The 26,751-nt window shown below is 65.3% G+C and overlaps 4 protein-coding genes and 1 long non-coding RNA gene across 6 annotated transcripts; 3 read left to right on the top strand and 2 right to left on the bottom strand.

The window, feature by feature from the left end:
• Nucleotides 1-143: 143 nt before the first annotated feature.
• Nucleotides 144-592, top strand: LOC135998963 (uncharacterized). Its single transcript, XR_010607665.1, has 3 exons — nt 144-229; nt 326-421; nt 507-592. It is a non-coding gene; the product is annotated as an uncharacterized LOC135998963 (long non-coding RNA).
• A 305-nt stretch (nt 593-897) lies between these two features.
• On the bottom strand, nt 898-14,625 carry PCSK4 (proprotein convertase subtilisin/kexin type 4). Its single transcript, XM_065652849.1, has 17 exons — nt 14,556-14,625; nt 6,663-6,802; nt 6,193-6,297; nt 6,019-6,114; nt 5,749-5,877; nt 5,039-5,115; nt 4,833-4,921; nt 4,384-4,556; nt 4,093-4,305; nt 3,796-3,896; nt 3,358-3,461; nt 3,117-3,234; nt 2,741-2,920; nt 2,464-2,588; nt 2,036-2,149; nt 1,628-1,954; nt 898-1,094 (listed from the first exon to the last, which is right to left on the bottom strand). Exons 3-17 carry the CDS (start codon nt 6,292-6,294, stop codon nt 898-900), a joined length of 2,145 nt encoding a protein of 714 aa, XP_065508921.1. The 5' UTR covers nt 6,295-6,297; nt 6,663-6,802; nt 14,556-14,625.
• REEP6 (receptor accessory protein 6) lies at nt 7,015-10,175 on the top strand. 2 transcript variants are annotated; one of them, XM_065652827.1, is made up of 6 exons: nt 7,015-7,144; nt 8,530-8,623; nt 8,819-8,957; nt 9,241-9,409; nt 9,768-9,835; nt 10,091-10,175. In XM_065652827.1, the coding sequence occupies exons 1-6, from the start codon at nt 7,030-7,032 to the stop codon at nt 10,106-10,108; spliced, it is 603 nt and encodes a 200-aa protein (XP_065508899.1). In that variant the 5' UTR covers nt 7,015-7,029; the 3' UTR covers nt 10,109-10,175. The 2 variants fall into 2 exon arrangements, with proteins under 2 accessions (XP_065508899.1, XP_065508900.1); XM_065652828.1 differs by lacking the exon at nt 9,768-9,835 and having other exon boundaries at nt 10,091-10,171.
• Nucleotides 10,364-12,074, top strand: C27H19orf25 (chromosome 27 C19orf25 homolog). The gene is made up of 3 exons (XM_065652616.1): nt 10,364-10,420; nt 10,806-10,982; nt 11,055-12,074. The coding sequence occupies exons 2-3, from the start codon at nt 10,829-10,831 to the stop codon at nt 11,231-11,233; spliced, it is 333 nt and encodes a 110-aa protein (XP_065508688.1). The 5' UTR covers nt 10,364-10,420; nt 10,806-10,828; the 3' UTR covers nt 11,234-12,074.
• On the bottom strand, nt 13,815-25,877 carry APC2 (APC regulator of WNT signaling pathway 2). The gene is made up of 14 exons (XM_065652826.1): nt 25,722-25,877; nt 25,544-25,634; nt 25,307-25,472; nt 25,127-25,235; nt 24,922-25,035; nt 24,095-24,172; nt 23,279-23,356; nt 22,815-23,199; nt 22,218-22,313; nt 21,987-22,126; nt 21,828-21,905; nt 21,629-21,745; nt 20,811-21,025; nt 13,815-19,194 (listed from the first exon to the last, which is right to left on the bottom strand). The coding sequence occupies exons 1-14, from the start codon at nt 25,860-25,862 to the stop codon at nt 13,815-13,817; spliced, it is 7,188 nt and encodes a 2,395-aa protein (XP_065508898.1). The 5' UTR covers nt 25,863-25,877.
• Between the last annotated feature and the right edge of the window lie 874 nt (nt 25,878-26,751).

Here is a 26,751-nt window from a genome sequence, read left to right as displayed (position 1 = left end):
GACCCCAAGAAGAAGCTGATCAGGTGATGTGGCCTCAGTGACCCCCCCAGGGACATCCTGCATGGCAGGGACGGGTCCCCACGGGCTCTGTCCCCCCTGCAGGCACTGCCTGTCCCAGCAGGACTGTCTCTGTGCCTGCGGATGCTACTGGAAGGACCTGACCTGCCTGGGCAGGGACCTGGCCAAGACGGTGGCCCTGGACCACACCATCCAGGGCATCACCACACAGGTACCGCCAGTGCTGCCTCTCGGGGGGGTACATGTGCACCAGCACCCCCGAAGCACCGTGGCTCCGCCATAACCGGCGTTCGTCCTCTCTCCCCAGGCTGCCAACTGGATTCTGGTGCCGAGGTGGTGGGGGGACCCACGGGACGAGGAGCTGCTGCATCTCATCCCTGTGCTGGGACAGCTCGGCCATGCGGTGAGGACGGTGGGGGGACAGGGAGGGGACGGGTGCGCTGGGCGGTGGGAGCTCCCCGGTGACAGCCCCGTCCCTCTCCATGCAGGACGACGTGCGCCCCGAGATCCAGCGGCACTTCCCGCACTGCCGGCTGCCCGCCCAGGACTAGGGGAGCGGGATGGATGAGACCCCCACGGCTGGGAGTGGAGGCACCCTGGGGGCTGGGGGGGCTCCCGCGGCTGTGGGGGACACCGCACTCCTGTGTGTCCAGGCTCGGACTCGTCCCACGGCACTGGGCTGGATGGTGTTCCGGCAAAGCTGTCACCCTTGGGTCCCTCCCTTGGTGTCTGCCCTCTGCTCGCCTCCCCCAGGGCTGGGGGTCCCACTGGGGTGAGCTCTTTTGGAGGAAAAGCTCCGGCTCCTCCCGTCTGTTTTCTGTCCGGGCTGTTTCACGGGCGATTACACACTTGGACAAAGGTCTCGCTCTCTGTAGCTCCTCAGCTGTGCAAACACGGGGATGGCACAGGGCTGGGGGACAAACTGTCCCCACCCTGCCCCGCCACAGCCGTGTCCCGGGGCAGCTGGGGGCTGCAGTCCGGTGGCCAAGCCCTCGTGGTGCCGGTGCCCCCAGGACGGCCCCCGCTGGCGGCTGTCCCGGTGCCGCGCTGTGTGCCGGGCACAGCTGCTGCCAGCCCTGTGGGACAGCGTGGGGAGAGCTGGGGCGAGAGCGGGGTGGCCATGGGGTGCAGCAGCCGCGGGACCCCCTCGTCGAAAGACTAAAAGCTGCTGGCGAACATGAGCCGGGGCTGCACCGCGCTGGGCGCTGCACAGCAGTGGCGGTTTGGGGTCCGACTGCCACCCCCCTGCCAAAAGCCACGGGGCCTTGTGGCAAAGTTTGTGCGGTGGCTGCGGTCGCTCGGGTGCAGCTGTTCGGAGGGAGGTCACATCTCCTCATCCCCACGGCCCCTCCGTGCCTGGGAAAGGGCACAGGGCTCCCACGCGGCAGCATGCAGAGCCGGGCCCCCAGGGACATGGGGGGACAAGGCAGGCGGGGAGGGAAACCATCAAGCCAGGGAAGTCACCCTTCCGACAGAGCGGTCCAGAAAGGCAACAAGTGGTTTATTTTGGAAGGCGGGTGAGGGCAGCTCTGTCCCAGGCTGGGATCCAGCCGCCTGTGTCCCTGCACGTGTCACGCTGTCCTTCCAGCCTGGGGACAGCAGGACGTACCTTTCACGAAGCAAAAGGCCACACGGGATGTGACATAGAACCCTGCTGCGAGGATCAGGCCCCCGCAGACGAGGAGGGGGAACAGGTCCCTCTGCGGCCCCCCCTCGGCAGGGACGCCCCGCGGCGGGGAGCAGGAGCGGGTTTGCTCCTCCAAGGTGCAGGGGGGGGCACAGGCCGTGCAGTTGTTGGCCGAGGCGCCCTGGCACGTGTAGCAGGAGGGGTGGCAGCTGGCGCAGACGCGGGTGGCTCTGCGGGTCTGGCCGTAGTAGCGCGGGGGGCAGTAGGACAGGCAGGAGCGCTGGTGGCTGTACAGGGAGCTGCCGCACTCTGCGAGAGGGACGGTGGCATCAGCTGGGCTGCGGGGCCACCAGTGCCAACGGCACCGTCCCCTCCTGCCCCGGGACTCGCCCTCGCACGCTCCCCGCGCGTCCCGCCTCAGGCACGTGTCCGTGGCCACGAAGCGCCGGGTCCTCATGTCCTCGTTGGTGCCGTGGAGGCGCAGGGTGACGCTGGTGAGCAGACCTGGGGACAAGGAGGGACAGGACTCGGTGCTGGTGGCAGCCGCGTTCCCACCCTCCAGGGTCCAGGATCTCGCGAGCTGGTGGATGTGGGGCTGGAAGCTCTGGGGTTGTGTAGGGAGAGAGAGCTGTGCCCCCCTCCTGTGTGCTGACCCTCAAAAAAACACAGCCCTGCACAAAAAGAGGGTCTGGCCAGGCCCTGGGAGGTGACAAGGACAAGCCAACAAGTTGCTGATTAAAGAGGGAGAAGGACGAGGCAAGAGGTATGGGATGACCCTGGTGAATGGGATGGGTCACCCCTGGGGCCCTGACACCCACCTGTGTTATAGGCATCGCCCTCGTTCTCCAGCCGGAGCGTCCAGGTCCCATTGGGGTTCTCGTCCCAGAAGTGTGTGGACATGAAGGTCCAGTCCCTGTAGCCCTGGTCACTGGTGTCGTACGGGCTGGGGAGAGGAAAGCAGAGCCAGGAGTGACAGCCGGGGGCTGGGGAGAGGATAAACCCCATGGGGGCCCCAGAGCCACCCTGTTCTTAGTACAACAAGGCAGCGCCAGGACGTGGCAGGGGCCGCAAAGGAGTTTTGGCTGATGTCCTCACCGCACGGTCACCAGTGTGGACGTGGTCCCCATGGGGCTGGTCAGGGCGATCACCAGGTCGCCCCTGCGGCTGTAGCTCAGAGACAGCTGGACCTGGACGTGCTCCAGGGAGCGGATGCGTTTGGTCCTCCCCGAGCAGGAGGAGGCGTCTGTGGAGATGGTGAGCTGGGAGCCGATCTTCCTGCGAGGTGTGAGACGGCTGAGGGCGTCTCTCCCCCTCCGTGGACATCCTGCCCCCCACGGCCCCCCAGCACAGCCCTGTGGTTACGGCAGCAGCTGCCCTGCAGCACAAACCACTTTCCTGCAGCGGCCACAGCACAACTTTGCTCCAAGAAGGTCCCCCTGTGAGATTGGACCCAGGGGACATTGTCCCTTACCGGGGGGTGTGAAGAGCCTTGACCGAACACGTGCGCTGAGGCCGAGTCCCCGTCCACGCCTTGGCCATCTCCACCAGCCGCCCAGCGTCCAGCAGCCCGTAGCCGTAGTGGTGGCTCACTGCAGAGCAGGTGCCACCCAAGAGAGGACACGTGAGATGCCCCAGGCCAGTTTGGGGGGCAGCACGTCCCCCCGCAGCCGTGGAGGGAGGCAGGACAGGCAGTGGCCGAGCCCAGAGCTCACCCTTGCGCCCAACGCCGTTCACAGCCCAGTCCTCTGCCTGCAGGTGAACGGGCTGGGAGCTCCTCACCACGAGATGCTGCATGTCCCGCCAGGTCAGCGCCGGGCTGGAAGCAAGGAGGACGTGGGGACAGGGCTTGGCTTTGGGTTTGCTTCGGAGGGCGAGATTGGGCTGTTCTGAGGTGGGTAAGTCAGCTGGCTGGTTCCAAACTGGTCCCACCACAGCCTCCTTCACTGCCGAAATGGGAGCAACAGAGACCTCCAGAGGACAACTCTCCTCTGGCCGCGCTCCCGCAGTGCCCAGGGGAAGCTGCCGCCCCAGGAGACCCCAGCTCTGCACCCCCAAAATCTCCCTGCCAGCAAAGTCACGCTTCCCTGTCCCTGCGGGGTCCTGGTGCAGCACCAGGTTCTCCCCGGGGACTGTCCCACGGTGTCACCTACTTGGCCTCCAGCGCCAGGGCGATGATCCCGGCGGCCAGCGGGGCCGAAGCGGAGGTGCCCGTGTGCTTGTCGGTGCAGCGGTGGTGCAGGTCGGTGGTCACCTGGGGGGACAGGGGGTCTTAGCACCATTGCCTGCTGCCGGAGCGCAGGGCAGGACTGCCTGGAATTGAGTGTCTTTGTGCTTTTTGGGGTCTAACGCGGAGACATTGGTAAAGCCCCCCTGTCCCTCCCCAGGTCAGGAGGGCTCGGCTGAGCCCGCTCTGTGCCGGGAGCTGGTGTCACCGGTGTCACACTCACGATCTGCACCTCGCTCCTGCTCCTGCTGCTGTAGGTGGTGGTGAGGATGGCGGCGCAGCCCTCGCCGTAGCGGGGCCTGCGCCCGCCCGCCAGCACGCTGCCCACCGCCAGCGTGTAGATGCTGTTGGCGTAGCCGTCGCAGTTGCAGTTGTCGTAGTTGATGCCGCCGTTGCCAGAGGCCCAGATGAAGATGGAGCCGAGACCACCCCGTCCCTGGCAGGGAACAGGCAGAGGGGGGTGAGCAGGGAGCCGTTGTCCCAGCGTGGTCCCCAATGCTGTCCCCACGCTTACCTGGGTGACACCTCTGTGGAAAGCCTCCGCAGCCAGCACGCCCGGCCCGTCCACGGTCTTGCCGTCATCCGTGGGTCCCCAGCTGGCGCTGTAGACGTGGACGTGCTGGGGCCGCAAGCTGAGGGACTGAGCCTCCACCACGTCCGTGACGGCACCGTCCAGCATCCGCACACCTGCAGGGCCAGGACGGGGAGCGGCGGCTCTCGGGGGGGCCACGCCGGCTCCGTGGGGACAGGACCCTCGCACAGGGGAACGTAAGAGCTGAGCAGCATCTCACTGCCCCCCTTCACCCCGCAATGCACTGTGCACCTTTCATGCCATGTTACCCTAAGGAGATCAGGCTGCCGCAAGCTGGTTCCCAAATCTGCTCATTAAGCCCTTTGCAATTAAGCCCAGGGAGTTCTACCAGCTTTTAACCCCCTTTGCCACGCTCCCTTCCGCAGGCTCACCTCCGACTCTGGCGTTGTACGCGACACCTGCTCCGCAGACCCGGTTGTTGGCTACGGCAGCCACTTCTCCGGCACAACGTGTCCCATGCCTGAGGGACAGAGCTGTCCCCTGAGCCATCCCCCATGAGGGGCCTGGGGCAGCCTCAGCCCCCCGAGGTGAAGCACCTGGCACAGGTTTGCTTGGATATTTAGCTGGCAAAACTCACCGGTTCTCATCCCTGACAGTGTACCTGGGCTGGGGGTTGGGGTCATAGCTGTTGAAGTCATAACTTGCCAGAGGGTCCTATTGCAAAAAGAGGCACTGACATGAGCAAACCCCCTTTTCACGGGCGTTGTCACAGCACAACACAGGCTCCTGGTGCTTCGCCTGGTGTCTGGCAGCACAGTTTGCCCTGCTTGCCCACGATCTCACTGTATGCCTGGGCAAGGGGGGGGCAGCCTTTGCACCCAGGCACTGCCTGGGGTTAAGCTGGAGTCGTTGGAAATTGGGTGTAACCTTGCACATGGCTGTGCTCCTTTGCTCACAGGCTCACGCTCCGTGGAGAGTCGCAGCCTCAGCGGCAGCGCAGGCAGGAGAGGGGAGCTGCAAACCACCAAAATGCTGTTGCTATAAACCACAACCAGGATTTACCCGTTCTCTCCTCTCGGCTCTGGGAGCACGTGAGGGTTTACCAGCTTTACTGGCTTTGCAGCTTGCTATAATTACACCTATTTGGGGGGCTTGAGTGGGTACAAGTTCTAATGTTTCCTTGATGTGAAAATTCACAGCAGGAGCCACCAAACCTTTTGATCCAGCCCCGGGGAGGCTGAGTTCCCACTGCACCGTCGCGCAGGTGGGACGAAGGCACCAGTTCCCACCCTCCCCTGGAGATGTGATGCCCTGAAGGAGCCGGTTCCTGCAGCCCGGCGTAGTTACATAGTTGGCGGCCAGGTCCGGATGGTCCTTCTCAATCCCATCGTCCAGGACGCTCAGCACGACCCCCAGCCCGGTGTAGCCTTTGCTCCAAGCAGTGAGGATGTTTAGATCAGGATTGATGTCATTGTTCTGGAAAATGGATTGAATTCGCCCAGTTCGGGTGACCTTCAGGGGCTCTCCTGCTGCCTCAGCACTGTTGGTGTTAGTCCTCTTTACGCAGCGGGGAGGTGATTTGCTCGAGGATTAGAAGAGAGACTGGCAAAATCTCACCATGTACCACTGTTTGTGGAACCAGGGATCTGTGGGCACCACACCGGCGCTTCTCTTCGTCCGCCTCTTCACGGTTTGCTGCTCAAACCAGAGGATCTGGGTGGGAAGCGGCAGCGTCGGTGCCGGGCAGAGCCTGCCCAGCTTGGTGTGTCCCTGTGGCCGCCTCCTCCCTACCTGCGGCTCCTTCGTCAGGCGCATGTTCCAGCCCCAGTGCCTGCTCAGGGCTTTCTGCCGGGCGCCGCGGTGTATGAAATGATAATAAGGCTCCCCCTCCATCACCTGCAGGCACAGAGCTGCTCTCAGAGACCTTCCAGACCAAGCAGCGGGGCTGGGGACCCGTGTGCCAGCTCTACATGGGCTGCAGAGATTGGGAAGAGGCGTTTGGCGTGAGCAGGACAAGCCCCAGGGGGGCTCCCAGGGCAGGTTTGTGTGTCCCTTCGGGCCTCCTCGCCCCCCATGTGCACACAGAGGCCGGTAGCAATGTGCACCCCCAACCGCACTCCTGCCTTTGTCCCTGTCCCGTGGTTTAAAGGCACTGCAGGGAACAACCGAACGGCCTGTGCTAGAATTAAATCAGCGTTCCCCTCTGGCACACGTGGTGGGGATGGGCGGAGGGGACACCGGGGGTTGCGGGGCTGTCGCACCCGGCCCAGGCAGAGCAAGCCGTGCCGCCGGGCCAAGCCCCTGGCCTCCCGCGGCCCCGCCGCCAGCCGCACGGCCCAGCTGCTCAGGTAGACGCGGGGTTCGGTGGGGCCCGGTGGGGCGACAGCAGCGACCGCGACCACCAGCAGCCCCGGGAGCAGCCCCGGGCCCAGCGCCGCCATGGGGCCGCGGGCGTGGAGCGGGCGTTGCCATGGCGACAGCGTCGCCACGCCCCGTCCATGGCCCCGCCCACAATTGCCCCGCCCCTCCCTCGTGGCCCCGCCCACCGCCACGGTGCCCGGGGCGGCGGAGGCGCCGGGGGGGCCGGACGGGTCGGACCGGACGGGTGGGACCGGGGCCGCTGCAGCCATGGGCACGGTGCCGCAGCGCCTGCAGCGCCTCCTCGATCGCCCCGGGCCGCTCGGCGACCTGCTGGGCCGGCTGGAGGCCCGCACCGGCGTCCGGAGGCTCTACCTGGCCACAGGTGCGACCGGCACCCCCGCATCCCCGCTCCCTCCCGGTCCTCCCCGGTCCCTCCCGGTCCCCCCGGCCTCGTTCCTGGGCTGCGCTGCCCACTCCCTTCCCGTCCCTGCTGTTTCGGGATCTCCGAGGGTCCCTCCTCCTTCCTGGAGCACCCTGCAGCCCCTCACCGTGCGTCTGGGCTCTGCGGGGGGGCGGGCAGGGCTCGGGCAGGGCCCCCATTTCGGGGTGCTCGGTGCCCTCAGGGAGCGGGGCCGTGCTGGGACGGGGGCTGCCCCCGGGGGTGGTCACACCACCCATCCTGCACCCCGACCCAAGGGTTGGTGCACCCCAAAACCTGCGGGGTCTGCGTGTTGGACCCTCAAGACCCCTGGGAAGCCTGGCCCTGATGGAGGGGGGTCCCCGCTCCCCAAGGGAGAGCCCCCAAAATGCGTCGGGTCAGACGAGGTGTTGGGAACCCCAAGTCCCAGGGGCAGAGCAAGGGCAGAATCGCTGCCGTGAGCAGAGCCGGGATAATCCGTCCCCGAGCCCAGCAAGGACTTTCCTCTAATTCACCAGCACAGACTAAGTCCCGATGTCCCTGCCCACGGCAGGACAAGGTGCTTATGGTGACAGATGAGTTTATGTGCAGGGTGGGCAAGAAGCTGCTGGGTTGTGACAGTAAATGCCCTCGACTCCAGCTCCGCGTGTCCCCAGGCTGCTGTCCTGCCCCCTGCCCCATCGGGGTCGTTGATTTGGCTGCCTGATGGCACCCCCAGGGCCACCGAGCCCCCACGCCGTGGCCGTGGTTTTGGGAACAAGGGCTCCTTGTCCCAGTGTCACCGGCTCTCCCAGCTGATCCAGCATCTGAGGGCTGGGCAGGCTCCGAACAACCAAAACCGTGGCTTACATTTAATTGTAAGGATTTAATTTAATAAGAGGTCAGCAGGATTGGATTGCTGGTTCTCAGGGGGCTGAGTCCGTGACAAGCAGCAGCTGCTGAGCATGGGCAGGGGCTGGGGATGTGCACGGGGAGCAGAAGGAGCCACCGGCGCTGGGAGCGGGGCTTGGCCTTGAGCAGCCGTTATCAAAATGACAAGTGGCTCCGAGCTCTGCGCAGGGGAGAACCTCGAGCCCTTGACTTTGGACTGTGGGTGTGTGGTAAAGTCTCTGCTGCCGACATCTGGTCCAGGTCCAGGGTGGCGGCAGGTCAAAAGCACGAGTGGTGCAGTGTGTGGATGGTCATACTGGAATTAGCTGGGAGTGGTCGTTATTCCCAACTGGAGGGTGCTGGCATGCACCTCTTCTCCCTGCTGGGGTGAGAAACCTGCTCAGTGGGCTGGGCCAGGGTCTCTCTTCGCCGTCACGGTGTTGGCAGGGATGTGACCATCCCCTCTGTCCCCCGGGCAGGTTCTGCCACGTTCCTGGGGCTCTACCTGGCATTCGGCTACGGTGCCTCGCTGCTCTGCAACCTCATCGGCTTCGCCTACCCTGCCTACGTCTCGTAAGTGCCCGTGTCCCTGCAGCACCTGGAGATCATCCCGTGCCCTTAGCCAAGGATCCCCCTGGTCAATGTGGTGGTCAGGAAGCTCTCGAGACCTTCCTGACAATGCCAGGGGCAGCAGCAGGTTTGCTATGGAGTTCGGAGGGTTTGGGCAGGAGGTGAGCAGCAGCCATGACCTGTCCTCTCCTGCTGCAGCATCAAAGCCATCGAGAGCTCCAACAAGGAGGACGACACCACGTGGCTGACGTACTGGGTGGTGTACGGTGTCTTCAACGTAGCCGAATTCTTCTCCGACATCTTCCTCTACTGGTTCCCCTTCTACTACGCTGGGAAGGTAATGGCTTTGCTGGGGCCAGGGCAGCTGAGGTCATAGAATCATGGAATCACAGAATGGTTTGGGTTGGACCTTCCCAGCTCCCCCAGTGCCCCCCCTGCCATGAGCAGGGACATCTGCACCACCTCGGGTTGCTCAGAGCCCCGTCCAGCCTGGCCTGGGATGTCTCCAGGGATGGGACAGGTGCCTCCAGTGAGCTCCAGCCTTGGGAAGCACCTTTGGGCCAGGCTGGGGGAATGGAGCAGCCTGCCCTGCGTGCCATCCTCCACCTTTCGTCCCGCAGTGCCTGTTCCTGATGTGGTGCATGGCCCCCGTCTCCTGGAACGGGTCACAGGTGCTCTACCAGACGGTCATCCGGCCCTGCTTCCTCCGGCACCACCGGACCGTGGACAGTGTGTTGGGCAACCTCAGCACCAGAGCCCTGGACATGGCCTCCAGTGTCACCCGAGAAGGTAACGGGGGTCCCCTGGTCCCCACCATCCTGCTCATGTCCGGGGCAGCCACAGCCCTGTCCCCTCGCGGTGACAGGAGCTGAGTGGGGGGGTCTCACCCCCTCTGTCCAAGTTGCGCCAGGGGAGGTTGAGGTTGGATCTGGGGAACAATTTCTTCCCCAAAGGGCTGTGGGGCATTGGAACAGGCTGCCCAGGGCAGTGCTGGAGTCACCATCCCTGGAGGGGTTGGACAGACGGACATGAGGTTCTCAGGGACATGGGGCAGTGCTGGGCGGGGGAACAGCTGGACTCCATGATCTTGAGGGGCTTTTCCAACCCAAATGATTCTGTGGTTCTCTCTCTTCTCTGCCTGCTCCAGTCCTGCAGACTCTGCTCCGCAGCAGAGCCCGGCTGGCGGCCGAGGTGGCCCCGCAGCTCAGCCTGTCTGTACGTCCCCTTGTCCCTCGGTGTGGGTAGAGCAGTTGCTTTCCCTCCTGCTTCTCCGTAGCCAGAACCCCAGTGCCGTGTGTCCTCCCCAGTGCCGTGTGTCCTCTCCAGTGCCGTGTGTCCCCCACAGTGCCACGTTCCTCATCGGGAGAGGGTGGGAATGACATGGTGCCATGTGGCTTGTCCCCGGTGTCACCGGCTGGGTGGCCGCTGTTCTGGAGATGGGTCCTAACACTGTGTCCGTGTGTCCTGCAGCCTCCAGAGCAGCCCTGAACCTGGCGCAAGAACCGGAGAAGAGCAAGTGACAGGGGACACTGGAACCAGCGCTGTGACACCGGGGCCTGGGCTTGGGGCTTCCCCTAATAAACCCCCGGGGGCTCCCGGTGCTCCGCGATCCGCCTCTCTCGTGTGTTCCCTACGGACGCGGCGCCTTTAAGAGCGGGGGCGTGGCGCTGGGAAAGGGGCGGGGGGATGACGCAATCGCGGAAGCGGAGGCTGCGGTGGGCGGGGCTTCGGGGCTACGGTGGCCGGAGGGAGGTGAGGAGCGTGTCCGTGTGTCCGTCTGGGGGAACGGGCGGCGGAACGGTCGGTCTGTCCGTTCGTCTGTCTGTCCTGGGGCGGGCGGTCTGTTTGTCCGCTCACTTTGTGTGTCCCAGGGGCGGGGCGGGGAGGGGCGCGTCTGTCTGTCCCGGGACGGGGGGGGCTCTGTCTGTCTGTCTGTCTGTCAGTCATGGCGGCAGGGGGGACGGAGGGATGTCTGTCTGTCCTGGAGAGGTGTGTGTGGGGAGTTTGTCTGTCCGTTCCGGGGATAGGGCGGGGGGGGGGCTGTCTGTCTGTCTGTCTGTGCGGGGGGGACAAGGAGGGGACAGGCCCGTGTGTCAGTGCCGGGGCAGTGCGGGGGGGGGTCGGTCTGTCTGTCTGTCCGGGGGTGGGGGCAGCGCAGCCTCCTCACCCCCCTCGCCCCCCCCAGCCCCCGCATGCGGCCCCCCCGTGATGAGCTCCAAGGCCAAGCGGGTGCTGCCCACCCGCCCTGACCCCCCCAGCGCCGCGCAGCTCCTCGCCGACGTGCGGGACGCCCCCCCGGGGGACCCCGTGTTCGTGCTCCCCGCCGAGCCCCGCCGGGACCGGGACCGGGACCCCTCTCCAGGTGAGCCCCGGGGCGCGGGGAGGGGGGAGCAGCTCCCCAGGCCCCGCTGAGCCCCGGTTCTGCCCCCCCCAGACCCCCTCGGCGGGCAGGAGGAGCGGGAGCGGCTGTACCGGCAGAGCCGCGGCTACGCGGCCATGACCCAGCGGCTGCGGGCGGCGCGGGAGCGGCTGCGGGAGCGGCGGGAGCAGCTGCTGCGGGCGGGGGCGGCGCTGGACCGCAGCATCGCCGACATGAGGCAACGGGCGTTCTGAGCCGCGTCCGTCTGTCCGGCCGGGCGCTGCCGGTGCTCGGGGCTCTGCCCCGGGGGCACCCCGGGCCGCGGTGGTTGCGGTTTCGCTTGCCCAAATCTGGGGTTGAACCGATTGCGTTTGATTTACGGGAGGATCCGGTGCGGGGGAAGCGGCTCAGCCGCCGCGCTCGGTCCCCGCTGTCCCTGAAGTGTCCCCAGGGCGGGTGGCATGTCCTCTGCACCCTTGCGCCGCGGCTTCATCTACGACTTCTCCATCTGGTACTGCCCCGACGACGACCCCATCGCCTCCCGCATCTTGGAGCGCCTGAGGAAAGAAGGATTTCGGGGCTACGCGGAGCACCAGGACCAGGTGGCCGGGACGTCCATGGTCCTGACGGCCGTGGAGGTCATCGAGGCCAGCCGGGTGGCCATCCTCCTCCTGTCCGCCAAGTCGCTGGGCGACCCGTGGTGCCGGCGTGTTTCTGAGTGGAACCTGCACCACAACATCCACCGCCGCGGCACCAAGATGATCCCGGTGTATGTAGACGTGACGAAAGCCGAGGGCCCCCCCTTCCTGCAGCACCTCAACGAGCTGCAGTACCAGACCGAGTTCTTCTTCGAGCGGCTCCTGAGCAGCCTGAGAACCTCACCAAGCGGGGCCAGGGCGGCCAGGTCCTCCAGAGCCAAGCGCTGAGGGACCCTGGGGGTGACAGGGGTTGGTTTTGCAGCCTATTGCAGGGCTGGACGGGTCCCTGGGCCCCACCGCGGTGCCAGTGGGAGCGGAGTTGTCCTGTGCTGGTGGGGACACATCACCCCAGTGCTGGGGATTGGCACAAATCCAATTAAAACCCCTTCTCTGAGAACTGAGGATGCGACTTTCTGTCCGCACACCTCCATGCAGGGAGTAAAGTCAAAGTAAAACCCCAGGGAGCTGCGGAGGGGTCTCGGCATTGCAGGGGGTGCTGGGGACACCCAGCCCTTCCCACGGTGATGGGTTCTCCCCCCACAGTGTGGGATTGGCTCCAGCCATCGGTCATTGGGGGCCGTGAGGCCAAACCCCACTCCCTGCCCTACATGGTGTCCATCCAGTTTGGGGGGGTCCATGCCTGTGTGGGGCCCTGCTGCCCCGCAGGGTGACTGGAGGGGCCCCTTGGTGTGTGGGGGACAGGTGGTCGGCGTCTTGTCCTTCACCAGCACGGACCCCACCGACCCCCTCAAGCCACCCGGTGCCTCCTCAGCCGTGAAGCACGAGAAATGGATCCGGAAAACGCTGCGTGGGGGTTGCGGCTCCCCCTGGCCCGGGGGCACGGCACAGACGGACCAGCCCATCCTATTTACACAGGTCAGCTTTTAATTTGGAATACTGTCCGGAATATCCTCGGTACATACATACAGTGATGAGGGGAGCGGGCACCCCAGGACCCAGCACGAATCTCCACAGAGCGGGGGTGAGAGCAGAGCTGGGCTGGGGGGCATGAACCTGGGGCCGTGGGGAGATGCTGGTGCTGCTGGTGCTCCTGGCATGTCCAGCACTCGGGAGTGGGGGGACGCGCTGCGCATTGGGACTGTGTCCCCTTTTCTGCAGCCCCCGCAGCGGGAACTGGGGTGGGCACGTCCCAATCCAGTGCATGTCCCTGGAGACCCCTCACATGTCCCCATGTCCTCCTGTGAGTCCCCAGAGCCACTTGTGATGTCCCCACACCCCCTTGTGCATCCTCTGTTCCCTGCACGTGTCCCCAGAGCCACGTTCCTGCCCCTGCAGCCCCCCCAGGGCACTGGGATGTAGGAGCAGGAGCTTCCCCAGTGCTTTGGGGCTGGGATTCCCCGTGCTTGTGGGCGTAATCCAGTCCTGGGTGGACTCGTGTCCACAGCACATGGGGACAGGTGGGGACAGGGCTCCTCCACCCCGGGGTGGGGGGCTGCGGGGAGGCGAGGGGTCCCAAACCCTTCCCTGGGGGTCGGGCACCCCGGTGCCAGCTCAGCACCCTGTCCCCTCCCAGGGCAGCTCCCCAGCCCGGTGACGTGACCCTGCGAGTGGCCTCCCGGGACGAGCCCATGTCCTCCTGCGCCTTTTCCACCTGCCGCCGCCTTGGCCCAGGGCAAGCACCGCAGGTCCCCGTTAGCAATCAGCCCAGCAGCTTAATGAGGAGCCTTCAGCAGCACAAATGGAGGGTCCCAGTCCCATCTCCCCACGAAGCCTCTCCCTGCCTCGATCCCACCATGCGTCCCCTCCCCTCCTTAATAAATGAGCAGCGATTGCCAGCAGAGCCGCGTGTTGGTGCCGAGCTGAAGCGTGGAGATCTGGTGCAGGGACACGGCCCCGGTTCAACCTCTGCCTGGAGCAGCTGAGCGGGTTGGGGGGACACGGCCCCTAGTCCCCTTGTCCTGGGGTGTCTATCAGCAGGACACGGGCACCAAGCGTCACCCATCAGCACCCAGTGGGTCCTGCCAGCTCTGCCTGGTCCGTGGCGCTGGGACCCGTGGTTCTCCGGAGCAGCAAGACCCCAGCCAGGGTGGGGGTGACACGCTGGTCCCCAACTGTCCCGCATCGCTGTCCTCTCCCGGCACAGTCCTGGCTGGCGCCCGTGGGGGTCGCGGGACCCTCAAGCTTGGATTTTCTCCACCGCCTTCTCGGCCACCACCGTCACTGCCATGGGGCTGGGGACATAGTTGAAGGGGGTGACGCGGGCGGCTCTGCTCGGCGAGCCGTGCCGGCTGGCGGGGAAGGTGCCGGCGGGCGCCTCGTGGCCGAAGGAGATGGGCAGAGTGGCCTTGGCGGGGGCTTCACCGTCGCCGGCGGCGCGGGGGGGTCCCTGGCACGTCTCCAGCGTGGGCGAGGTGCTGGAGTTGGTCTTGGCGGTGGCGAAGTCCTCCGTCTGCACCACGGCGTCGCTGGTCTTCCTGGGGCTGCCGGGACGCTCCTCCTCGCCGGTGCCCGCCAGCGGCAGGGCGGAGGAGGGCAGCGTGCTCTTGAGGATGTGGGGGATGTCTTCATCCCGGATCCTGCGCCAAGTGCCCTTCATCATCACCACGGGTGGCTTGGCCGGCTGCTCGCTGGGTACTGGCTCCGTTTGCTGCCGCCGCCGCGCCGAAGCCTCGGAGCGGGCGGAGAGGACGGAGGACGGGCTGCCCGTCCGCCGCGCCACGCTGATGTTGGGCGATGATGAGTATCGCTTGAAGGGCTCGGGCGCGGGGATGCTGCTCTTCACCGGCAGCCGTGACGGGCTCTCGGAGCTGGTCCTCCGCGGCGGCTTGACCCCGGTGGGGACTTTGGCACCGGGCTGGGCCCTGGGGACGAGGGACCGCGGGCTGGGGGCCGCTGGTTTGACCGCCTTGAGCTCCTCGCAGCGGGAGGAGCAGAGGAAGACGGCGGGGAGGGCGGCGCGGCGGCGCGGCGGGGAGGCCCGGCGAGGCAGCGATGCCGCTGGCGCTGCCGCGTTGAGCTCGGCGCGGTGCCGCAGCAGCAGGCTGGAGGATTCCTTGATGAAGGTGAGCTGGCGCAGGAAGCCGGAGCGATCCGAGTCGCTGCCGCTGGAGCGGGCGGACGACATCCGCACCAAGTTGAGCCGCCGTCCCGGCCCCCTGCCCTGCGCCTTGTCATCGCCCCCCTGCTCCTCCAGCGCCGGCATGGCCCCCCGGCCCGGCAGCACCCTCCTGCTCGGCTTCTGCATGAAGGGGATGCGCACGGGTGACTTCTGCGTCTTGGACTGCCGGGGGGCCGGGGATTTGGGGGCCGGGGCTCTGCCCGGGGGTCCCGGCGGGGAGGGCGAGCCGCCCACCTTGCTCGCGGCCGGGGGACCCTGCTTGGCGAGCTGGGAGGGTGACGGCAGCTTCTTGGGGCCGTGCTGGGAGGGGGTGGAGGTGCGGGAGGAGCCCGAGGAGGGGGGGCCCTTGCCGATGCGGGCGGGCGGCGTGGTGCTCCTCTTGGGTAGCGCCAGCTCCCCGCTGTCGGGGGGTTTGCCCAGCCGGTGCAGGCTCCGCGACCGCTGCTGGCTCAGCGAGAGGTTCTTGGCCGGCGGCGCCGCTGGCTTTGCCGTGGGGCTTTTCTTGGGGGTGGCCCGCGGGCTGGGGGCGTCCTTGGCCAGGCTGGGCATGTAGATGACGGTCCTGCCACGGAAAACCACAGGCAGGTTGGGCACCGGCTTGGTGGGCGCCGGGCTCCGCTCCGCCCTGGCGCCGCCGCGGCCGGCGGGACGGGCACCCGGCGCGTCCTTCCTCTCCGGGCGGCTCTTGCCGTGTTCCCTCCTGGCCGTGTCCCGTCCGGCCGCGCTGCCGGCTCGCGGCTTCTCCTGCCGGCCCAGCGAGAGCTGCAGCGTGGAGCCCACCGAGAGCCCCGACACGAAGGAGAGGATGGAGTCGGACTCGGAGGAAGGCTCCCGCGAGAGGGAGGCGGCAGCCTGGTGCAGCCAGGTGACGATGGAGTTGGCTCCCTCCTGGATGGCCTGCCACTCCACGCTGTCCAGGTCGGAGCCGCGGTCGGAGCCGGCGTCCTCGCCGGGGTGATGCTTTGCCTCCACGTTCCGCTCCCTCCCGCCGGCGCCCGGCGGCTTCTGCTTGCGTTCCGCCACCCTGCGGCGAGCCGCCGGCCGCCAGCGCTTGGGCATGGCCGAGCCGATGCACTTCTGCGGCAGGTCATCCTCCGAGTTGAGGTTGGGGGAGTTGGGGGAGCCCCCCCGTGCCTGCCCCGCAACCAGCCGCGGCCGGGGGGCTTTGCCGCAGGGCTGGCCCCGCTCCTCGCCGCCGGAGAGGTTGGCGTCGCTCAGGGAGCTCATGGAGGAGCTGAGGGAGTTGCACGGCGGCGTCTCGTCGGCGATGAGGTTGTTCTGCGGTTTGGCTTTCACCGGCCGGGGACCCGGCTCGGGGTCCCTGTTGGGGACAGAGCCCCCCCAGCGCTCCCCCCGGCCGGGCTGGGCTCTGCCGCCGGTTCCCCCGCTGCCCGCCGCGGGCAGCTTGTCCCAGTCCTGCTCGTAGAAGCAGTAGACGGCTTCCTCCGTCGGCGTGGTGTGGCACAGCGACTGGAAGGCCACCCCGTCCTCCTGGGGAGCGTCCTTCCTCCCGGGGGTCCCGCCGGTGCCCCCCACCTCCAGCTCCAGGCTGGCTCTGCTCCTCGGGGGAGGTTGGCCCCGCTTCCCCTCTCCATCCTGCCCGCGGCACGCCGAGCTCAGCCGGGCGGGCGCCGAGCTGCCGGAGGCGGCTCTCCTGGCCGGGATGGCGCCGGTGCCCCCCGCCTCGCGGTGTCCCTCGGGCAGGACCCCCGTCCCCGCGGCGCGGGGGGGCTCGGCCTCCTCGGGGGCCGGGTAGCGCAGGGTCTCGTCGCTCAGCGAGGCGGCGCTGGAGAAGTTGCCGGGGGTCCCGTCGGCCGAGTCGGTGAAGGAGTCGTCGTCCCTGAAGAGGTCGCGGGCGCTGGCGCGCAGGTGCTTGGGGACAGCGGGGTGCGCGTGGGCCGGCACCAGCATGTAGACGGGGACGTGCACCGGCTTCTTGGTCTGGGGGTGCAGGACCTGGCCGGCGAGCAGGGAGCTCCTGACCTTGCGGAAGCGGGAGGGCATGGCGGAGCTGATGCATTCCTTCAGGATCTCGATGTCGTCGTCGTCGGGGGGCTCGGGGGGATCTGCCCGCCGGCGGCCCTCCAGGTACCGCTCCTCCCGCCGCTCCTCCCGCTTCTCGTGAGCCGCGAAATTCAGGCTGTTCCTCTCCGGGAAGGTGGGGATCAGCTTGAGCTCCACGTCCTTCTGCACGTAGTGCTCGTGGAGCGGCAGCGCGCTCAGGCTGGAGGCGCACGAGAAGTTCTCGTTGGGTTTCTCCACCGTGAAGTAAACCATGGAGTCCAGGTCCTGGGGCAGCTGGAAACGCTCCTTGAAGTCAGTGATCTCCATGAACTTCTTGACGTTGTTCTCCCACTGGATGTTGAACTGGCTGGTCTCCTTCTCCGCCTGGCAGCCCAGCTCAAAGAGGGGGGTCTTGCTGCGGCTGGGGGGCATGGTCTGGCCCGGGCTGTCGGGCAGCTCGCTGGGGCTGACGGTGCCGCTGATCATCTCGCTGCACGGGTCGCTCTGGATGGAGCTGGCGATGGACGGGCTCTCGAAGCTGCCCAGGGAGCTGACGGAGCTGCAGCGGCTCATCACCAGCGGCGTCTCCTGGATGTAGTTCTCCGAGGAGCTGGAGGGCGTCAGGTCCTCCTGGCGTGACGGGGACGATTCCCGCAGGAAAACCTTGTCCCGCTTCGGGAAGGGGATGGTGATGGGCTGGGAAATCCCCACCGGCGTGGCTGGAGCCAGCTCCGCCGCCTTCTCCTTCTCCTGCCTCCCGTCCTCCCCTTCCCCGTCGCCTTCCTCCATCTCCAGGATCTCCAGGGAGGAGTCGCTGTCCAGGTCGTTCTCGCTGTGGCTCTGCCCGTCCAGCACGTTGTCGGCCGAGGAGAGGGAGGAGAGGGAGCTGCAGCGGGAGAAGCAGATGGGGGTGTCCTCCACCGAGTACTTCTGCACCGATTCCTGCTCCGCCGCAGCCGGTGCCTGGGCCGGCAGCTTCTCCGGGATCTTGCTCAAGGTCTCGGCCGTCTGCAGCAGCGCCGGGGGCAGCCAGGCTTGCTTTCTGCCCAGGAGGTGGCCGGCGCCGGTGGCCGCGCCACTCTTGGCCAGGGTCTCGAGCAGGGGGACGTGCTGGTAGGACGGGGAGAGCTTGATGGTGCGGACCTGGGGGTCGGGGGACAACTTGCTGCCCACCTCCCTCCTCCACTCGGGCTCTTTTTCCAGCGCCGCGGGGCTGGGGAATGTCACCGTCTTCTTGGCCCGTTCGGGCGGTTCTCGCTGCTCCGGCTTGTCCGGCTCGGCCGTGTCCCTGCCCCTGGGCACGGGGGGATCCCCCCGCTCCGGTTTGCTGCCCAGGATGCTCTTGAGGTCGAGGCGGCTCGGGCGCTTCTGGTAGCGCTGCAGCTCGTCGCGGCAGTCCAGGAAGGCGGCTCTGCTGCAGGGCTTCATGTGCTCCTTGGTGCAGTAGCCGTCGCTGGTGCTGCCGCTGTTGAGGCTGTCGTTGGACAGGCTGGTGTAGGCGGTTTTCAGCCGCAGCAGCGCCTGCGCCCGGCTCAGGCTCTCCCGTTTGGCGAAGCCGCCGGCGTCCGAGAGGCGACACGGCGAGCAGGACTGCGCCCGCGCCTCGTGCGCCTCCTCGGGGCCGTACTGCCAGTCCAAGCCGTGGTCCTCCGAGCTGAGGCTGAAGCTGTCGTCCGAGGACGTGTGCATGGTCGAGATGTCCTCCACCAGCTTGTCGATCTTGGCCACCGTGCTGGAGATCTTGTTGGCCAGCTTCTCGGCGGCCAGCGAGACGTCGTCCTCCGGCAGCGGCGGCTTCTTTGGCTCGGGCGGTTTGGCGCTGCCGTCCTTCTCCGGCTCCGGGCATCGCCGCTGCGCCAGCGCCCGCGGCAGCGCCTGGCCCTGCAGGAACGAGGAGCTGAGGAACATGGAGAGGACGGAGGCGCTGGCCGTCTCCACGCCGGTGGAGATGTTGGGCACCTCGTCATCGTCGAAGCAGCCGGAGTCAGAGGCGTAATCCTTCACCAGGCTCTCCATGTGCCGCGGTGGCTTCTTGGCGCCCTGGCTCTTCAGGCTCTGCTTCTCCATGGTGTCAAAAGTCTCGGCCAAGTGCTTGGCATCCAGCTCGGCCTCCAGCGCCTTCTGCTTGCGCATGTAGAGCGAGGGCATGCAGGAGCCCGGCGACACCACGGCCGCGTCCTTGTACTTGGGGGGCCGGTTGGTGAGGAGGTTGCGCAGCGCGGCCGCGCTGCCCATGGCGATCATCTTGTGCTTGGAGTGGATGAGGTTGCGCAGCATGCTGACCGCCCCCAGGTCCCACAGCAGCTCCTGGTCGCGGGGGCTGCGGGCAGACAGGTTCCAGAGGGTCCCGCAGGCGTTGCTGACGATGGTGAGGCTGTGCGAGCGCAGGTGCTGCAGCAGCGTCTGCAGGCAGTTGTGGTCCCGCAGCACCTGCCTGCGGGACAGAGCGACACGGGAAAACCCGCGAAAAATTAAGGCTGGGAAATCGATGGCCCCCACAGCTAGCCTTTTCCCCTAAAATAAGACCTACCCTGAAAATAGGACCTACCCCCAAAATAAGACATACCTGGAAAATAAGACCTACCCCCAAAATAAGACCTACCTGGAAAATAAGACCTATGCACAAAATGAGACCTACCCCCAAAATAAGACATACCTGGAAAATAAGACCTATCCACAAAATAAGACCTACCCCCAAAATAAGACATACCTGGAAAATAAGACCTATCCACAAAATAAGTCCTACCCTGAAAATAAGTCCTACCATGATTTTTCAGGATTTTTGAGGATGCTTGAAATATAAGCCATACTCCAAAAAGAAGCCCTAGTTACAGTTCATTAAAAAAGGTCAATTTAAATAGTGTCCAGGCAGCTATACGCGTTAAAAAAGTAAAATTAATTGGCAATGGAATGCAGCAGGACAGATAGACCCTTCGCCAAGAGAAGCAGACACGCCCAAAAGAATCACACTCAGTGGTTCTAAAGGAAATAGAGTCACAAGAAACTCATGATGGAATTCAGGGTTTGGAGAGTTATGATGATGTTCCAGGAGATGATGACATGACTGTATTTGAATAAATGTTGATTTTTTGGTTGTTGTTCAAGAATAAATGTAGATTGCTGTTCATGGAAAAATAAGACATCCCCTGAAAATAAGCCCTAACACATCTTTTGGAGCAAATATTAATATAAGACCCTGTCTTATTTTGGGGGAAACAGGTTAGTTTGGGCATGTTGCACATAAGCAACAGATGTTCCTCTTTCATTTGTCACATTGGCAAATTATATTATATTCTTCAGATAAGCTCATGAACAATTTTATTCTAATAAACCACTTCTTTGACATGCTTAAAAAATCTTGGCCCTTGCTGTAAACATTGTTAAAAGCAATTAACAAAACTAAGAACAGTGCAATTGGCACGATTTCTCTGATAATCTGGACAATAGTTTAGTGGTTATGTTTGTTTTCTCACTGGCTTTTTGTGCCAATTAAGGCTACGTGACTGCAGAGCGAGCCTTTGCTCAATTAACAAAAGGTAGCTTGGTTGATCTTTTCTTAGAAAATCATTTTGAAGAGACATAGACGAGCTTGGAGCAGAGGTTGTTTGCCCAAAGGCTTCTGTTATTGTAAATTATGTGTAAGGCTGTATGAGCTGCACCGTATTGTCACAGGGGCTCCAAAACCTCACCCTGCTGGATGCGCGAGCGTTGAACTGAAATTGGTGCGGAATGTTATTAAAAGCTTTCCGGACAAAAGCCACCCTTTTCTGTTGAGATCAGGCACCGTCCCTCTAGCAGCTGGTTGTTAACGGTTGGACTCGACGATCGTAAGGATCTTTTCCAACCAAAATGATTCGATGGTTCTATGGTCACTGCTGGATTTTTGAAGGTTTATAGCAGCGTATCTTATTAAAGAACCTGGACCTGCAGTTGCGCAGGAATTTTTCCTCCAGCCAAACCTCTCTCTTGCCACCTAACAAATGAATACTTAGAAAAACGGGCATGAACGTTGACCGGTTGTCCCGTTGGCCGTGGGGCCGGTCCCCGCACCTGTAATCCTCGCGCGTGGCGATGAGGCTGGAGACGTTGCGCAGGATGCCGCCGCCGCTCTCGATGATGGCCAGCGAGTTGCTCTGGCACTTGTAGGTGAGGGTGCTCACCAGGAAGCCCAGGGCCCCCTCCACCCCGCAGATGGCCGCCTTGTTCTCCGTGCTGTGCGCCGACAGGTTCCACAGCGCGCTCAGGACGCTCTTCAGCGTGGATTCCTGCCACAGAATCACACGATGTCCTGAGCTGGACGGGACCCACAAAGGTCAGCAAGTCCAGCTCCTGTCCCTGCGTGTGACGACCCCACCGTTCGCACTATATGACCCTTGTCAACGAAGCTGGATCATTATTGTATCCTTCTCCTGGAAGCTCCTGCTTGCTGCAGGTAACTGCGTTAGTCCATCATTTCTGCATACAGCCTGTCCTTTCTGCTTGAACAAGGCAGTGGTTGTCCACTGTTTCTTTCCTTCAAATTAACAAATCCCTAACAGTAATAAAAATCCTTCCATTAGGGTCTAAGCTATCTTTGTGTTTTGTTATTAATCACTTCAATTTAAAACAGTGACTTTCATTTCGCCACTCTTGAATTTAAACTTCAGTCCATTGACCTCGCAGCACCCTCGTCCACCACAATAAAATACTCTCCCTTAAGCCGACTTGGGCTTCAACGAGTAACGCAGTGTGATACAGCCTTCTCGTAAGCTTTGAAGCTGTTTTCTCGCCTGAGCACTCCAGGTGCAGGGAGGGGGACGCGCAGAGCTGTCCCCCCCCGTCTGGCCGCCCCGTGTCCGTCCGTCCGTCCCCGCCGCGGCGGCGCTCACCTTGCCGGCGCGCAGGGCGCAGCGCGTCAGCCCGGTGACGCTGCCCACCTCCCGCAGCACCTTCTTGCTGTTGATGTCCGCCCGCCACGAGAGGTTCCGCAGGATGCTGGAGACCACCTGGGAGGGCACAGCGGGGCGGGTGGGCGCGGGGACCGTCCCCCTGCCCGTCCCCTCGCCCTGCGGAGCCCCCGGCACCCACCTGGTGCAGCTCCTCGCTGTCGGAGCCCAGCTGAGCCACGATGGCCTCCATGCAGCCGCGGCGGGAGCACAGCGTCGCCTGCGGGAGGATGAGGATGGTGAAGGTGACGCCGCATCCCCGCCCGGGTCCGACTCCCCGCCCCGTGGCCCCCGCCCCGACCTTGTTGACCACGTCTCCAAAGGTGAGGTTGGTGAGGGCCATCCCCGCGTAGCGCCGCAGCGCCAGGTTCAGCGGGTCGCTCGTCATCTTGTGCATCTCGTAGTCCACCTGCAGCAGCTCGGCCACCGCCTGCAGCCCGCCTGTGGGGTGGGACGGGGGTGACGCGGTCAGGGACGCCCCGCCGGGGATGCCGGCCGCGGCACAGGGACGCAGCCCCCTCCCCGCGCTCACCCAGCTCGTTCATGGCGCGCCGGTACTCCTCGTCGAAGGAGAGCTTCATGATGGCGCAGGTGGCCTGGCAGATCTGCGGCTCGATGGGCACCGGTGCTGCGGGGAGAATCATCGAGTGCAACCGTTCCCCAGCCCTGGCACTGCCCCATGTCCTGAGAACCTCACGTCCGTCTGTCCAACCCCTCCAGGGATGGCAACTCCAGCACTGCCCTGGGCAGCCTGTTCCAATGCCCCACAGCCCTTGGGGGAAGAAATTGTTCCCCAGATCCAACCTCAACCTCCCCTGGCGCAACTTGAGGCCGTTTCTTTGCTAAACCCCCCAGCTCCCTCAGCCGCTCCCATCACCCTTGTGCTCCAGCCCCTCACCAGCTCCGTTCCCTTCTCTCAACTCGCTCCAGCACCTCAAGCTCTTTCTTGGCCTGAGGGGCCCAGAACTGCCCCCAGGATTCGCGGTTCAGCCTCCCCAGTGCCCAGCACAGGGACGGTCGCTGCCCTGGTCCCGCTGGCCACACCGGTGCTGGTACCAGCCGGGATGCTGGTGGTCCCCCGGGCACACGCTGCCTCCCGTCCAGCCCCACGAGTGCGCACGCAGGTCACCCCACCGCCCCGTACCCGCCGTGCCGCGGCCCCCGTCCCGGCCCCGCAGCCAGTCCCAGCAGGTCTCGGCGTAGGAGCGGATCTGCTCCAGCACGTGCAGCACCCGCATCTCCTTCTTGGCCTGGCCCTCGTCGGGCTGCGAGAAGACGATGTTGTGGAGGGCGGCGTTGGCGCGCATGCGGGCGTCCTTGGCGCCGGCGGGGCTGCCGGGGGGGCCGGGCTCGCCGTCCGAGCCGTGCAGGATCTGGATGAGCAGGGGCAGGCAGCCCGAGCGGCGCATGGCCAGGCAGCTCTCCTGCGAGCTGGACATGGCCAGCAGCGTGCGCGACATGTCCTCCTTGTCCCGCGTGGCCAGCATGGACAGGAGCCAGAACACCACCTCCACCTGCGCGACACGGTGGGGCCGGGGTTACGCACGCTCACCCCCTCCCCGCGCAGCCCCCCAAGTTGTGGCTGCCCCTCACCTTGCCGCCCCCCTCCTCGGGGTGGGTCGGGGGGTCCAGGCTGCCGTCCCCGTCCGCGCCAGGCGCCTTCCCGCAGAGCTGCAAAGCGGGGGAAATAGGGGCAGGTTGCGACGTGCCACCCTCACCCCCCTGCCCAGCCCCTCCCCGCTTTCCAGGAACCCCCCGGTGCCGTTAAATCTGGCAGCGTTTCCCAGTTGGTGCAACTGCTCCCGTCAGCGCCAGGGTTGTGTTTTTCCAGCTGGAATTGGGGTGATCGGGGGGTCCCACAGCAGCAGGCGCGGGAGGGGATGGTGCCGGCGCTGAGCCCACGGCGCTGGTCGTGTGGGTTGGTGATGGGGGGGACATGCAGGGCGGGGGGTGCCGGGGCGATGGAGGGGATACGGTGACAGAGGGGACATTGGTGATGGAGGAGACATGGGTGATGGAGGGGATGGGGTGACAGAGGGGACATTGGTGATGGAGGAGACACGGGTGATGGAGGGGATGGGGTGACAGAGGGGTGGCGGGGGGCGACGGCAGGGAGGGGGTGCCGGCGGGGGGGTGCTGGCGGGGTGCCCACCCTGGCAGATGCCGCGGGAGCCACCGCGGCCACCCGCCGCGCGCCATGGCCTACTTCCCGTCTCCATGGCAACTGCCCATTTCACGGCGCCCGAGCCACACAAAGCGCTGGCTGTGCCGCGCTGGCTGTGCCGCGACGGGGACAGGATGGGGACAATGGCGGGGGGGCTGTGATGGGGCCCCTCCTTCCCTCCCCAGAATCCTGCACCCCCCCGGGTGGCCCCTGGCCCAGGGGGGGCTCAGCCCTGGCCCCGCTACCTGCGGCTCCGGCTGCTGCGCCTTGTCCTGTGCCTCCATCAGCTCTTTGTCAATCTGCTCCAGCCGGGACGCCCGGATCTGTGGGGACAAAGTGGGTGTTGGGACCCCCGGAGCCAGGAGTGAGGGTGCGCAGGGCTGGGGGCAGCTGGGTGCAAAGATCTGCGTTTGAGGGTGCAAAGAGCAGGTGCAAGGGTGCAAAGAGCTGGGTGAGAAGGCGCAAATTGCTGGTGCAAGGGTGCAAATTGCTGGTGCAAGGGTGCAAAGAGCTGGATGTGAGGGTGCAAAGAGCAGGTGTGAGGGTGGAAAGAGCAGGTGCAAGGGTGCAAAGAGCTGCTGCAAGGGTGTAAATTGCTGGTGCAAGGAGCTGATTGCAAGGGTGCAAAGAGCTGGATGTGAGGGTGCAAAGAGCTGCTGCAAGGGTGCAAATTGCTGGTGCAAGGGTGCAAAGAGCAGGTGCAAGGGTGCAAAGAGCTGCTGCAAAGGTGCAAATTGCTGGTGCAAGGGTGCAAAGAGCTGCTGCAAGGGTGCAAAGAACTGGATGTGAGGGTGCAAATTGTGGGTATAAGGCTGCAAAGAGCTGGTGCGGGAGTGCAAAGAGCTGGTTTCAAGGGTGTGAATTGCTGGTGCAAGGGTGTAAATTGCTGATTGCAAGGGTGCAAATCGCTGGTGCAAGGGTGCACAGACCTGATGGCAAAGGTGCACAGGGCTGGGTGTGAGGATGCAAGGCACTGGGTGTGAGGGTGCACAGGGCTGGAGAGGGCAGGATGGGGTGGGAAGGCAGCTGGAGCCCCCCAGCACAGGACAGGGGCAGTGAGGAGGGTCAGGACCTGCGCCCGCTGCACCATCTCGTCGGCGGTGCCAAATCGTTCCTCCATCAGCGCGCGGATGTGCTGCGCCTCGAACTCCAGCTGCTGCCGGATGAGATCCATCTGCATGGAGAACTGGGGGGGGGGCACAAGGGGGAGAACAGCATGAGGGGGTCAGGTCCTGCCCGCGCCCCGGGTTGGGGGGTGCCGGGGTGGCCCCACTCACCGTCTCGACATGGGGCAGCTCGTCCAGACGCGTGGCCAAGCTCTGCAGCTGCGCGTAGTACCAAACCTTCTCCTTCTCCTCCTTCTCGATCTCACCCAGCAGGAAGCACCTGGGGAGTTGGGGAGCCCTGTCAGCGCAGCCCTGACCCCCCCAGACCCAGGTACCCCCCCCAGGTGTCACCTCTCCCGGTCCAGCTCCTCCAGCAGCCGGAGGGTGGCCCTGCCCAGGTCCCCGGCGTCCCGCTGGGCTGCGGGTGGCCCTGGACCGTCCTCGATGCTGCGCCCGGCTCCGGCCACCTCCGGGGGGAACTTGAGGTTGTAGAGGCTGGTGATGTCCATCTGCAGGGCTGGGGATGGGGGCAGCGGCGTGAGGGGGGGGCTCAGCAGGGGGAGACCCCCACCCTGCCTGGGCACCCACCTTTCAGCTGGTCCAGCACCTCGGTCTGCCCCGAGGACACCATCACCCGCGCCTCCTGCTCCAGCTTGCCCTGGAGATGCTTCAGGACCTCCTGGAACAGGGACGGAGCGTTGGGTGTGCCCGTCCCCGCAGCCCCAGCACAGGGGCTGTGTGTCCCCCCCGCCAGGTTTGTCCCCACCTTCATGTCCGAGGTCTCATTCTCCAGCTTGCAGAGGTGGCTGGAGTTGTCCTGCAGCTCCCGCCGGAGGTGGCTGTTCTCCTTCCTCAGCGCCTCCACCTGCCGCACCAGCTGCTCGTACGAGGCGATGGAGCTGGACATCTTCACCCCCTGCAGCGCCTGCGGGGGGGACGGGCGGGCAGCACCCCGGGGTGCTCCCCGCAGCCCCCCCAGCACAGCCCGGGAGACCCCCGACACTCGCACCCCCCCAGGGAAGGGACAAGATGTGCCAGCAAGAGCTGGTGCCCCCAAAGCCTCCCAGAAGGGATGTCCTAGTGCGGGGTGGGTATCCAGCCCCGGCCCCCCCAGCCCCTGCCTGGTTTCCATCGTCCGCGGCAGCTCCGCTCTCCGCTCCCTCCCCCTTTGTCTCGCTTTTGTCTTCTCTGAACCATCTCCCGCTCCGCTCCCCCCCAACAGGGGCAGCCCCAGCCCCCCAGCAGTGCCCCCAGCCCCGCTCCATCCCCCCTTGCCCCCCTAGACCTTCTGTCCCCCCCCGGCCAGCCATGCAGCCCCAAACCTCCTCCTCGCCGCAGCACCCGCCCCTCGCACCTGCTGGGGCTGGGGGGGGCACACACGGGCGTGGGGTTCGGGGACGAGGACGGGGACCCCTCGTCACCACCCCGGCGGGTCGGGCTGGCGGCCACGAGCGCGACGGCCCCGCGTCGCCTTCGTCAGCGCCACGTGTGTGCACGAGTGTGCGTGCAAAGGGGGCGCACGGCGGGGGGTGCACGGCAGAGGAGGGGGTCCCTTATTCCCCCGCCCCTCTGGGCCCCCATCTCAGCTCGTCCCTCCCTGTGTCCCCCACAGCGCTGGGGCAGGATGGGGCCCGTCCCCCCACCGCAGTGGGTCAGGGACGATGGGAGCGGCAGAGATCGGCCCCCCCGGCACTGCCGGTGTCCCCATCACCCGCGGCTGCTCCCTGGGATCCCTCTGCCTCCCTTTGGGGGGGGCCCAGCACCCCCGCAGCCAGCACAGAGACCCCACCAGGCAG

This window comes from Caloenas nicobarica, chromosome 27, assembly GCF_036013445.1.
Source record: "Caloenas nicobarica isolate bCalNic1 chromosome 27, bCalNic1.hap1, whole genome shotgun sequence".
NCBI classification, from domain to species: Eukaryota; Metazoa; Chordata; class Aves; order Columbiformes; family Columbidae; genus Caloenas; species Caloenas nicobarica.
This window is presented reverse-complemented; position numbering and strand designations above follow the sequence as displayed.